Source organism: Aquarana catesbeiana, linkage group LG11, assembly GCF_042186555.1.
Source record: "Aquarana catesbeiana isolate 2022-GZ linkage group LG11, ASM4218655v1, whole genome shotgun sequence".
In the NCBI taxonomy this organism is placed as follows: domain Eukaryota; kingdom Metazoa; phylum Chordata; class Amphibia; order Anura; family Ranidae; genus Aquarana; species Aquarana catesbeiana.
Genome location: NC_133334.1, coordinates 230201308 through 230213958, shown reverse-complemented (window position 1 = coordinate 230213958; position 12651 = coordinate 230201308). Strand labels below are relative to the sequence as shown.

At 42.4% G+C, this 12651-nt stretch overlaps 1 protein-coding gene across 1 annotated transcript in view; it reads right to left on the bottom strand.

The window, feature by feature from the left end:
• The window catches only part of LOC141111740 (heat shock factor protein 4-like), a 123311-nt gene that overhangs the window by 33140 nt on the left and 77520 nt on the right, over positions 1–12651 (bottom strand). The window contains exon 7 of the mRNA XM_073603880.1: positions 8582–8681. Within this exon, the coding sequence (XP_073459981.1) occupies positions 8582–8681 (100 nt within the window). The remainder of the gene's footprint in view (positions 1–8581; positions 8682–12651) is intronic.

Below are 12651 nucleotides of genomic sequence, written 5' to 3'. Positions count from 1 at the left end.
CCCCCCTAATATTTACCTGAGACCCATCTCGATCCAGCGATGTTGCAAGAGAGACTCGGCTGTCCAACTCAGCTGATGTCAATTAAAGTCAGTTAGCCAATCGGAGGAAAGAGGGAGCGGGCCACACCGTAGCTCCATGTCTGAATGGCTCAGGTGCTCCCAAAGCAAGCTGTTTGCTGTAAGGGCCCTTTCACACTGGGGCGGGGAGGCGTCGGCGGTAAAACGCAGCTATTATTAGTGGCGTTTTACCGTCGGTATTCAGCCGATAGCGGGGCGGTTTTACCCCCCGCTAGCGGCCGAGAAAGGGTTAAATACCACCGCAAAGCCCCTCTGCAGAGGCGCTTTGCCGGCGGTATAGCCGTGCCGTCCCATTGATTTCAATGGGCAGGAGTGGTGAAGGAGCGGTATACACTCCGCTCCTTCACCGCTCCGAAGATGCTGCTAGCAGGACTTTTTTTCCCGTCCTGCTAGCGTACCGCTCCAGTGTGAAAGCCATCGGGGCTTTCACACTGGAATGAAAGCAGCGGCACTTTTGGGTCGGTTTGCAGGCGCTATTATTAGCGCAATAGTGCCTACAAACCGCCCCAGTGTGAAAGGGCTCTAAGGCAGTGATGGTGAACCCTGGCACCCCAGATGTTTTAGAACTACATTTCCCATGATGTTAAACTACACTGCAGAGGGCATGAGCATCATAGGAAATGTAGTTCCAAAACATCTGGGGTGCCAAGGTTCGCCATCACTGCTGTAGGGTCACTAGGCAGGAGGGAGGGGCCAGGAGCGCCAACGAGATACCCGAGAAGAGGAGGATCTGGGCTGCTCTGTGCAAAACCACTGCACAGAGCAGGTAAGTATAACATGTTTGTCATTATTTCTAATAAAAAAAAACAAGACTTTAGTACCACTTTAAGTTTTTTCACCTTAATGCATTCCATGCATTAAGGTAAAAAAACCTTCTGTGCTGCAGGCCCCCCCCCCCCCCCTTTTTTTTTCTTACCTAAGCACAAACTGATCCAGCGATGTGCACGACCTTCTGTGCTGCAGCAACCCCCCCCCCCCCCCAGACCCCCACCCACCTTTTTCTTACCTGAGCCCAAACCGATCCAGCGATGTGCACAAGCACAGTGTCTCCAGCCGCTGTCCCTCTCCTCATTGGTCAGATTGATAGCAGCAGGAGCCATTGGCTCCCGCTGCTGTCAATCAAATCCTGTGACACTGGAGCAGGGGACGGCTGTGTCAATGGACTCAGCAGCGGGATCGGGAGCGATCACGAACTGGTGTCCCCATGGAAAGTGGCTTTCTATGGGGGCACCCAATGAAAAAGAAGGACCTGGAGCGCTGGCAGGGGACTCCAGAAGAAGAAGATCGGGGCTGCTTTGTGCAAAAATATTGGAAGGCCTGCCTTTACATGAACATCAACTTTAATGGCATCCCAGTCTTAGTCCATAGGGTTCAATATTGAGTTGGTCCACCCTTTGCAACTATAACAGCTTCAGCACTTCTGGGAAGGCTGTCCACAAGGTTTAAGAAATGGGAATGTTTTACTATTCTTCCAGAAGCGCATTTGTGAGGTCAGGCACTGATGTGGACGAGAAGGCCTGGCTCTCAGTCTCCGTTCTAATTCATCCCAAAGGTGTTCTATCGGGTTGAGGTCAGGACTCTGCGCAGGCCAGTCAAGTTCCTCCACCTCAAACTCGCTCATCCATGTCTTTATTGACCTTGCTTTGTGCACTGGTCTAAATCATTTGGTGGAGGGGGGATTATGGTGTGGGGTTGTTTTTCAGGGGTTTGGTTTGGCCCCTTAGTTCCAGTGAAGGGAACTCCTAAGGTATCAGCATACCAAGACATTTTGGACAATTTCATGCTCCCTACTTTGTGGGAATAGTTTGGGGATGGCCCCTTCCTGTTCCAACATGACTGCGCACCAGTGTACAAAGCAAGGTATAGCAACTGAAGAATAGAACTTACCAATCCTTAGATGTGGTGGCTGCATTCATTTTCTTTTTAGGGTTTTTCCCCCCTCTGTTTTCACTTGGTGATCTGGCCAGTAACACACCTCCTGTATTAGAGAGCCCCCACTTTGGATGAAGGAGCATGGAGGCACCTTTGGACAGCAGCATTGTCAGTCTGAGGAGTGCTATATGTACAGTACAGTACTAGCAGATTTAGATACATCAGCAAACTGAAGCCGAACTCCAGCTAATACTTTAAGCAGTTACAGCAAACACTTCAGCCCCAGAAGATTTGCCCCCTTAATGACCAGGCCTATTTTTTTGCAATTCGGCACTGCGTCGTTTTAACTGACAATTGCGCGGGCGTGCCACTTTGTGCAAAAACTAAATGGATTGCCTTTTTTCCCCACAAATAGAGCTTTCTTTTGGTGGTAATTGATCACCTCTGCGATTTTTATTTTTTGCGCTATCAACAAAAAAATAGCAACAATTTTGAAAAAAAAAAAAAACAATATATTTTACTTTTTGCTATAATAAATATCCCCAAAAAATGTTTTGAAAAACAAATTTCTTCCTCAGTTTAGGCCAATATGTATACTTCTACATATTTTTTTATTTTTTACTAGTAATGGCGGTGATCTGCGATTTTTATCGGGACTGCGACATTGTGGGGGACAGATCTGACACTTTTGACACTTTTGGGACCATTGACATTTATACAGCGATCAGAGCTATAAAAATGCACTGATTACTGTATAAATGACATTGGCAGGGAAGGGGTTAACAGTAGGGGGCGATCAAAGGGTTAACTGTGTTCCCTAGGGAGTGATTCTAACTGTGGGGGGATGGAACTGCCTGGGTGAGGAGACCGATCGTTGTTCATACTTAGTATGAACAACAGATCAGTCTCCTCTCCCCTGACAGCACATAGATATGTCTATTTATGTCTAGATATGTCTGTTTACATTGACAGATCTCCGTTCTGTCTGTGTGGAGCGATTGCAGGTGCCCGGCGTACATCGCGACCCCTAGTGGTCTGCAAGCGAGCCGAAGTATAGCTACGACGGCTCGCCCAGGGAAGCCAACCTGCCGCAGTATAACTGCGGCGGCTAGTCGGGAAGTGGTTAAAGATTATTATTTTAGGCACCCCTATTAGTGGTAAACGATTTGTCTCAATGCTATCTATTGATATGTTTGCAGGAGAGCTTTTCCTGTTGAAAAACAACACATTTTCTGACCAGATAACCAGATGAAAATGAAGGAAGGCCTAAAAAAGAAAACAAACTAAGAATTGGTAATCTGCAATATAATATAAGTTTGCCTTAACCCCCCTGGCGGTATTCCCGAGTCTGGCTCGGGTTGGATTTTACATACCAAAAGCGGTATCCCCGAGCCAGACTCGGGCTTGCATCGCAGGATCCAGGAAGAGCATACTTACCTTGTCCCCTGGATCCTGCGATGTCTCCCCGCTGTGATCGGCGAGCCGCTGTGTCTCGCTCGATTCATAGTGCCGAGCTCCGTTCCCTGCGAGCGTTGCGACGCACGGGGACGGAGTTCGGCGGTAAATTCAAAAGTGAAACATATAGTATAGATACAGCATACTGTAATCTTACAGATTACAGTACTGTATCAAATAACTACACATCCCCTTTGTCCCTAGTGGTCTGTCCAGTGTCCTGCATGCAGTTTTATATATATAAAACTGTTCTTTCTGCCTGGAAACTGGAGATTGTCCATAGCAACCAAAACCGTCCCTTTACATCAAAAGTGGTTTTAGACCAGCTAGAAAAAAGCGATAATAAATTATAATCACTTGCAGAATTGAGCGATAGTGATTTGTGGGGAGATCCGTCATCAAACACTAAAAGTAATAAAAGCTATAATTCTGCAACTGAGCAAATTTCAGTGTTTTTGATTTGATTACATTATTATATAATTTTTATTATTATTATATTATTATGTGTTTTAATTATTTATAGTTATTTATTATATTATAATTTTTTATTTCGTTTTTCAAACTTTATCATACCCGGGATGTCTACTAGACTCTTGTTTGGACAGATTTAAGTGAACTATTCTTAAGAATTACAGGCCTACAATATAAAACGCCAAATTTCTGTGCAAAATAATTGTACCGCTTTCAGCACCTAAAATCTGAAATAATCATACCGCCAGGGAGGTTAAGGGAAATTAAGGAAATTTATTGTCACCCCTCCTCCCTATCCTATCTCCTAATCAGTCTTGTAATCTGCTGTTAAACTAATTTCATCACTATCATCTAATATAGCTATTATGGATTTAAATATGCATAGATGTACATATTGAATGCTGCTGCTAGAATAATGCACCTCACTAACCGATCCGTGACTGCTGCTCCTCTCTGCCAATCCCTTCCCCCACAACATACAAGGCTATCCACAACATCGCCCCCAGCTAGATCACCAACCTCATCTGCAGATATCGCCCAAATCGTCCCCTTCGCTCCTCCCAGGACCTCACTCTAGCTCCCTTGTTACCTCCTCCCATGCTCATCTTCAGGACTTCTCCAGAGCCTCTCCCATCCTCTGGAATTCCCTGCCCCAGTATATCCGATCAGCCCCTAACCTGTCCACCTTTAGGAGATCCCTGAAAACTCAGTTATTCAGGGAAGCCTATCCCACACCATGGGTGTCCGCAGGTAGGAGCAAGGGGGGTCAAGTGCCCCCCGGAATCAGGGATCAGATCTTAAATTCAGTACAGTTGCGTCGCTATTGGGGTGCGGGCAGCCCGCACCCAGGTTTAGCCTGCCAGTGGGGTGACACCATCAAGGTGCTGTCAAGCCCACCCATCAGTGTAATCTGACTTCGGGCTCTTTTCCCTGCTCAGTCCAGCAGAGAACTCAGCGGCGCTGTGACAGGAGAAAGGCGAGCTGCGGGCTACCAGAGGTTTCCCTGCTCGCCCCCCTCTTTCTCCTGTCAGGGAGAAGAGACGATGGCTCTCACCAGGTTCCCCAGTCAGCTTCCTGCCCACTCCATTCCTTCCCTATTGGCCATAACTGAGGGCCAATCAAAGGAGACTAGGAGAGGAGAGCATCATGGGACATGAAGTCCCAAAGATTGGCGGCCCCATTTTCCACAGGGAGGAGGCTACAGCTCGATCAAGAGAGAGATTGAGAGACTGCAGCCTGAAAAAAGGCTGAGGGAGAGAGTACTACAGGACAAAGAACAAGGAGTGTGCTGGACGGAAGCCAGAGAGAGAGCCACGCTGCCCAGCGCCACCAGAGAGAGAGCTAAGCTGCCCAGCACTACCAGAGAGAGAAAGACTGAGCCACTACCAGGGTACAGACATGCTACAATACTGACCAGAGTCGCCCCCGGGGAACCCAGAGTGAGCGATCGTCCAGCCAGAGGAATCACAGCTTTCGTTTCGCTGGGTCTGGTAAAAGGGCCTGTTGGCCATTATCCATTACTTATCCTAGGGACTGTACTAAGTCTGCAGTCTCTGACCATGATAATGTGATGATGACATTGTCGAAAAGGGGCGGTGCAAGGGTGACCCTAAAATGATGCCCCCACCTGAAAAAAGTTCTGCGGATGCCCATGTCCCACACCCACCTAACAACTGTCCCCGAGCCACCCCCATCAAATCATTCCCTGCATCTATTACCTTTTGTACCACCACCCCCTCCCTTTAGATTGTAAGCTCTACGAGCAGAGCCCTCCTGTCCCTTTTGTATTGAACTGTACTGTAATTGTGCTGTCCCCCCTCTACATTGTAAAGCGCTGCATAAACTGTTGGTGCTATATAAATCGTGAATAATAATAATGAATAATAATAATGAATAATAATAATGAATAATAATAATAATATTTAATGTAATAAATTGACTTCATAGTATACACCAACGACCAACCTTGTGTGCACATACATGACTATAAAGAGTGAGAGCATGAGTACAAGTATGTATGTTTATAATAGATTTATGTAGGCTTCGTAAGCCGCTGAAAGTATAATCTGTTCTCAAATACAGCAGCTAACATTTGAACAAAGATTAAACTTGTGACTTCTGCTCCATCTACACTATAAATAATAGAAGGTATTCACTTGTATTGCTGTTGTGGTGTCAAGAGGCTTAAGAGCTGAGGGTGTTCACTAACTTTCTATGTACATGATATACAGCTCTCAGCAATATCCAGTGCCTGGAGTGGCTAAAATAGATCAATAAATATTACATATTGTCATTTTTTCCCAGCAAGCGTATCCCACATATAGGCATAGCAGTTACCTCACATAAATAAGTTATCAAACCCTTTTCAAAGTTAGGTGATAAAAGAACCCCATCATGTAATTTCAGCATACAGTGCAATATTTATCTGACTGTAACTTTTGGTCATGGCTTTATTTCTGATGATAGCACTGGCAAAAAAATGGTCACAAAAGTGATCTAAAGTTAACCTTATAGGTGGGTGCTAGATATACCAGATTTAGATATGGAGGATGGGAGGGGTGTATGGGATTTCCCTCTGCGATCTTTATATTCATATCTTTAAGAGATCGCATGATTCAATATAAATTGGTACATAGAGCATATATTACACCACATAGACATAAAAAAATAAATCCTGTGTGCTCTTCGGAGTGTTGGCAATGTGGCGCGAATCGGGGGGATTTCACACATATTTTCTGGACTTGTCTATATATAGTTATCTTTTAGATGGAAGTGGTGGGTCTATTGAACTCTATCACTTCTGCTCCCTTACCCGTTTCAATGTCTGTGTGTTTACTGGGTCTGGTAGAGACTATTCTTCCCACAGTGTCCGAGCGAGTGTTCGCTAATATAACATTATTTTACGCAAGAAAAGCTATTGTGCTGTATTGGAAGAAACCTTGGTCCCCTACGCTTTCATACTGGAAACAATTGGTAAATCATAACCTTCTATTATATAGTAGACATGTGCACTGCCGAAAAATGTGTTCGTTTTCGTTTCATTCGGGTTTTCTTTCGTTTTTCGGGTCATTCTTTATGATCGCAATTCGTACATTCGTAAATTCGTACATTCGTAATTTTATACATTTGTAAATTCATAAATTCGTACGTTCGTACATTCGTAAATTTGTATATTCGTAAATTCGTACATTCGGAAATTAGAAAATTAGAAAATTCGTAAATTTGGAAATTCGTAAATTTGGAAATTTGGAAATTCGGAAATTTGGAAATCTGAAATAATAATTGACTAATAATAACTTAATTATTACTAACTATTAAATTATAGGTATTGTAATTTCCTTTCGAATTTGGCTGTTAGTGAACGTAACGAATACGAATTTATCTGAAGTTACGAATTATCCGAAATAACGAATGCCGCATCTAAACAAATGGAACGGAACAAATTAATAATAAATAATACTAATAAAAAGTTTTTATTATTATTATTGTTAGTAATTATTATTAATTCATTACGTTCCATTTGTTTAGATATGGCATTCGTTATTTCAGATAATTTGTAACTTCTGATAAATTTGTATTTGTTACGTTCACTAACAGCCAAATTTGAAAGGAAATTACAATACCTATAATTTAATAGTTAGTAATAATTAAGTTATTATTAGTCAATTATTATTTCAGATTTCCAAATTTCCGAATTTCCAAATTTCCAAATTTACGAATTTACTAATTTACGAATGTACGAATTTACGAATGTACGAATTTAGAAATTTTCGAATTTACGAATATTCGGAAAAATTCGTTCAACGGGTTTTCATTAATTCAGATATTTACGAATTAACAAATTTGTCGAAATTCGTTAAAAAGCTAATTTGGAACAAAACGAATTGCACATCTATGAGATACTTACATGAATAGGGGCTGTCCTAGTAAATATGATAAAGTGTGGGCAAGGTGGCTGGACAACCCGTATACAGCATCGAATACCCATGAGGGTCATTGTTTATAATAGGTATGCTCCCATATGAGAAATGTCGGGGGTCATTGGGGAAAGTAGGAATTAATGTTTATTTAAAAAATCGTTTGCTTCTTTTTTTTTCTTCTCCTTTGTGTATTAATAGTTGATATACTGGATTTTGAAATTGTATTATTATATTTTTGGCTCAGTGTGTATGATGTCTTGTTGTGTTTTGGTTTGTTTGTTATGAAAATGAATAAAAAGATTTATAAAAAAAAAAAAAAAGTTAACCTTATACCTGTAGAATTCATGTTGGATGAGAAAGAAAAAAAATTGTTTGTCTGAACTAGTGCCTTTGAAAGGTGATTCAACTAATTTCAAACAACTGTTCATTCAAGTACCATGTCTCAATTTTTGTAGAATGAATGGTCTACTTCTAGATCAACTTTGGCAAGTACATGCACATAAGATTAGGTATGATTTTTTTCTCGGCCTGGAGCAAATTCAACTATTAGAAATTAATCAGTTCCCATTAGATCTGACCACTGGTCGAAACTGATTGTTAGATCATCCCCTTTAACACCTAGATAATCTAACAAATATTTGGAATATGACATCTTTCAAACAAAATTCTACAGATGTAAGACCAGCTTAAATCTTTTAAGTTCCCACCAATTATTTTCATTTCTTGGGGATTCTGGTCATAGATTTCTGCTCTTGAGATCCAAAATATTAGAAAATTAGACTCACCGATTGGATGTAATAAGGGTCTTGCAGGGATTCCACTGGGAGATGTCTGCTAAACTTTGATAGTGGTAAGGCAGAATTTCCATCATCCAACATTAGAGGTCTACAGAGGAACAAAAATTGTAAATGTACCTATTCTTCAGCATATAGTTTTGTTTGGCTTATATTGTATATCTCTTACTCATAGTTATACATGCTGCGTCAAAAGCAAGCGATCCAACCCATTTGGCTAAAATAGATTCTGGTGCCAGGAGCTCAGCTCTGGTCTCCTTAAGAGAAAAAGCTGTTTTTCAGCACTGAGGGTTAGTGGTAAGAAGGAACAGTGTTAGGTTGACAGGGAGGGATAATGTGTTACAAGGAGGGTTATTGTTGGGGTTACAAGAAAGGTTAGCATTAAAGGGATTGCAAAGGTATTTTTTTTTTAAATAACAAACATGTCTATACTTACCTGCTCTGTGCAATTCAACAGCCGAACCTCCTCTATTCGGGTCTCCCACTGGTGCCCCTGACCCCTTCCCTCTTTCCAGTGCCAGGGGCTTAAATCAGGATAGCGGGTGCATGGAAGAAATTTACGTTCTCGATCTCGGCGACCAAACTGAAAATATTGTGGCTCATGTCCCAGGAACAAATAGTATGTAATATACAAGACACAGTCCCACGTTTCGAGAAAGTCTGGGAACCCTGGGCACTATATGTTCAGGCCCCCCTCTATCCGGGACACATACGCCTTTAAATGGAGACCCCAGACAGTCCTGATCTCTCCTCCATCCCTCTAGTTCTCCTTTCCCTGATTCTTTTCTAGCTCTCCTCCTCTTCTCCCCATCTTCTCCACAAGACAGCTTTGGTGACATTAGTAATTAATTATTGAAACCGCATACTGCAAGATACAAATTGTTTGATCAAGGTTTATGCAGTTATCCTTTTAGGTTCTCCTTATTTGACTGCACTTAAAAACGTTGGATCTAAGACTTAGTTTTAAAACTTCCTAAGATAATGCTCTGAAGCCATGGAAACTAAGATCACGGTGCTTCTCACCCTAGCTCTGTGAGATGGAAGCGGGGATGATACAGTCTGGATCTTGGTGATACCCAGTCAGTTCCTCAGTTCCGCAATGTGAACCCAGAGGAGCGGAAAGGGAGCCTCGTCGTGGGCAAAATGGATTCAGACTATAGAACATGGTTTAGACCAGAATTAGTGGTCTCAAAATGTCCAAGATGTATTTCTCAGGTTGTTATAAAGTTATTTGTATAAATGATAACAACTCTATTTAGGAGAGATACCAACTTTCCTTGATTTATTAGCACAAAACCTGGTAACGTTAATAATAGGTATCTTGTCATATGGAATATAAGAGGCCTTGTAGGCCCAGTTTATGTCTGTTTTTCTGTATTTCTCTGAAATTAATACAAATATTGAAAAGAAAAAAAATTGCTTGGTCATTAAGGGGGTAAATCCTTCCAGGGCTGAAGTGGTTAAGGTGACAGGGAAGTCTAGTGTTAGGCTTACAGAAAAATTGGTATTAGGGTTAATAGAGAGGGTTAGTGTTAGGGTTACGGACAGGGCTAGGTTAGGGCATTGTTCTCTGTAGCGAATACTACTAACACTTAACTCCTGGAGCTGAAAGCTTATGCATTGGTGTAGAGGTATGGCAGCAAGTGCTTATAATCATTAGTACATAAGGAAATCCCTTTCTGATCTAAAGATAATCATTCTCCTTTCTAGACTGAAAGTTTTTACTGTATATGAGCTAAGGGCCACTGATAGGGGGGACCACTGATCCTTCTGTAGGGGACCCAGGCACACAGGGGGGGTCGAACAGCTAGGGAAATCGGTGCAGCAGAGTGGAGGGGCAATTACAGAAGGATGTACTGTGTAGCTCTCTGCAGCAGCTGAAAAACAGTTTCTCTCCCTCACACTGGCTTTCAGCTGCACAGACACAGGGCATCATTCCTGTAATTGTTTCCCTGGCATCGATCCCCTGTTCTACCTGCCTCTGATTCCCCTTGTGTGCCTCCCTGTTACTGTGTCAGCCCTCCGCCCCTTCTTGCGGCGTTGACGGCTTCCAAGCAGAGGTAGGGGCCAGAAAGTATGTCATTTACCAACCCGTTCCTTTTTTTGAATGGACAAATTGAATGATCGGTACTGATCACTCCTGTGTCCATTGATAACTGAGCATAGTAAACTGTGTTTACTATGCTTCAGTTTAGTTTATGAATGAACAGGAGCCCCTGTCAATTGTGCATTCATCTTCAGTGTAGCTGAGGCTACAGAGAAAGGAATTGAAGAATCTGGGTACCTAATTACTTTCTCTGTCAAAGGTGAAATGTCAGGGGATCTGTTTCAGACTCCTGATATCTCATCAAAGCCGCCCCCCCCCCCCCCCCCCCAACAGTGTGGTAAAAAAGAAAATATTAAAAAAAAAATTAAAATTGTAAAAAAAACATTAAAAAATTTTTTTTTAAATATTTCAAAAAATTGTAAAAACTAATTTTTAAAAATTAAAAATATTTTTCAAAATTTTCAAAAATTATTTTATTTTTCTTTTTTTTATTATTGAAAAAATGAAAGGTTAATACACATGGGTTTTTTGGCACATGAGCTGTTTGTCTGTTACTTTATGAGTGCAGCAATTGTATGAACACAGCCGCAAGTCCCAATTTAATAAGTGTGCAGGTGTTGGTGAGTGGCCCCAAACGCATACTGTCAGTGTTCAGGAGGGCAGACACCTGCATCCATACGCCTGTCAAATGAGGACCTTAAGGCTGTGTTCATATAGCTGCTGCATCCCCATAGCATAACATAGGCTGCCTGCACACAGCAATAGCCACATTTATAAAAAAAAAATTAAGTCACACTGTACAGGCAAGAGCACCTATGTGAATGAGCGCCAATATCTAATTTACACACAGAACTTTTTAATTACTCTATAAAATTTTATCTTTTACATTTAGCAGGAATTTTGTAAGTTATACTATGTTTGTGTCCGCTAATAATGATTTTAGTGTATTTTTTGTAAAAAATATTGTTTTGATATGTTCGAAGGGGGGCCCTGTCAGGTAGACTGTACAGAGCCCAAGGATTTCTAACAGCGGCCCCGTATGAGCTGCATCCATCAAGTCAGACATTTTGCATTAGGTCAGGGTGCCATGATGTGGGTAGGTCAAAGATTGACAGATAGATAACCACCCATTGTTCCAGATGAGACATCTGTCTGTTTTTGCACATCGTTCTTCACCATACTTAAAAAAATGAATAAGTTAGAATGACTAATGGTCATGCTTTTCGGGAAAACAAAAGCAAAGGGATTTTTGTGTTGAATCTAAAGCTGTAGAACTGGTTCCTTAATTACAATGTGTGAAGTAGGAGCATTTTGTTGTTAACCACAGTAATAAACACAGTACTTTCTAAAGTGTGTAATGTGTATCATAATTGGTACATATCCTTACTGTACATTCTAAATAGCAGTGTTAACCAGAGGTGGGGGACTCGAGTCACATGACTTGACTCGAGTCAGACTCGAGTCACCTGTTTGAGGACTTGCGACTTGCTTGACAAAATTAAACAAATGACTTGACTTGACTTTGACTTGCCACTAATGACTTGCGACTTGACTTTGACTTGGGCTATTTGACTTGCAATGACTTGCAATGACTTGGCACCACCAGTGCTGTGTCTTGGCCTAGGCAAAAGCCGCCCCCCCACAAAAGAATGCTCCCCCGAGTCCCGGCTTCTGCCCGCACAAATACAGCTTGCTAACATTGTGGGCGGGGATCGGATAGGTGTCCACGAGCGGTGCTTGCAGTGTTCGCGGCCAACGCAGACTTTTTTTTTATTTGATGATGACTGCACTGCAGTCTCTCCTCCTAGGCTGTACAGGTCTCTGTATTCCGTCTGGCCAGGCTGCGGCGCCGCCCCCCTCCTGCTGCAGAGTGATCTCTGAGGGAGGGGCTGGGCTTCTGTGCAAGTGTGCAGAGCCAGCAGCGTGAGTCGCGGGCCTCACGGTGAGAGAGGAAGAAGGAACTGGAAGTTGCCCAAGGAGCCAGCCAAGCCTAGCCGACTGACTGAATCTGAGT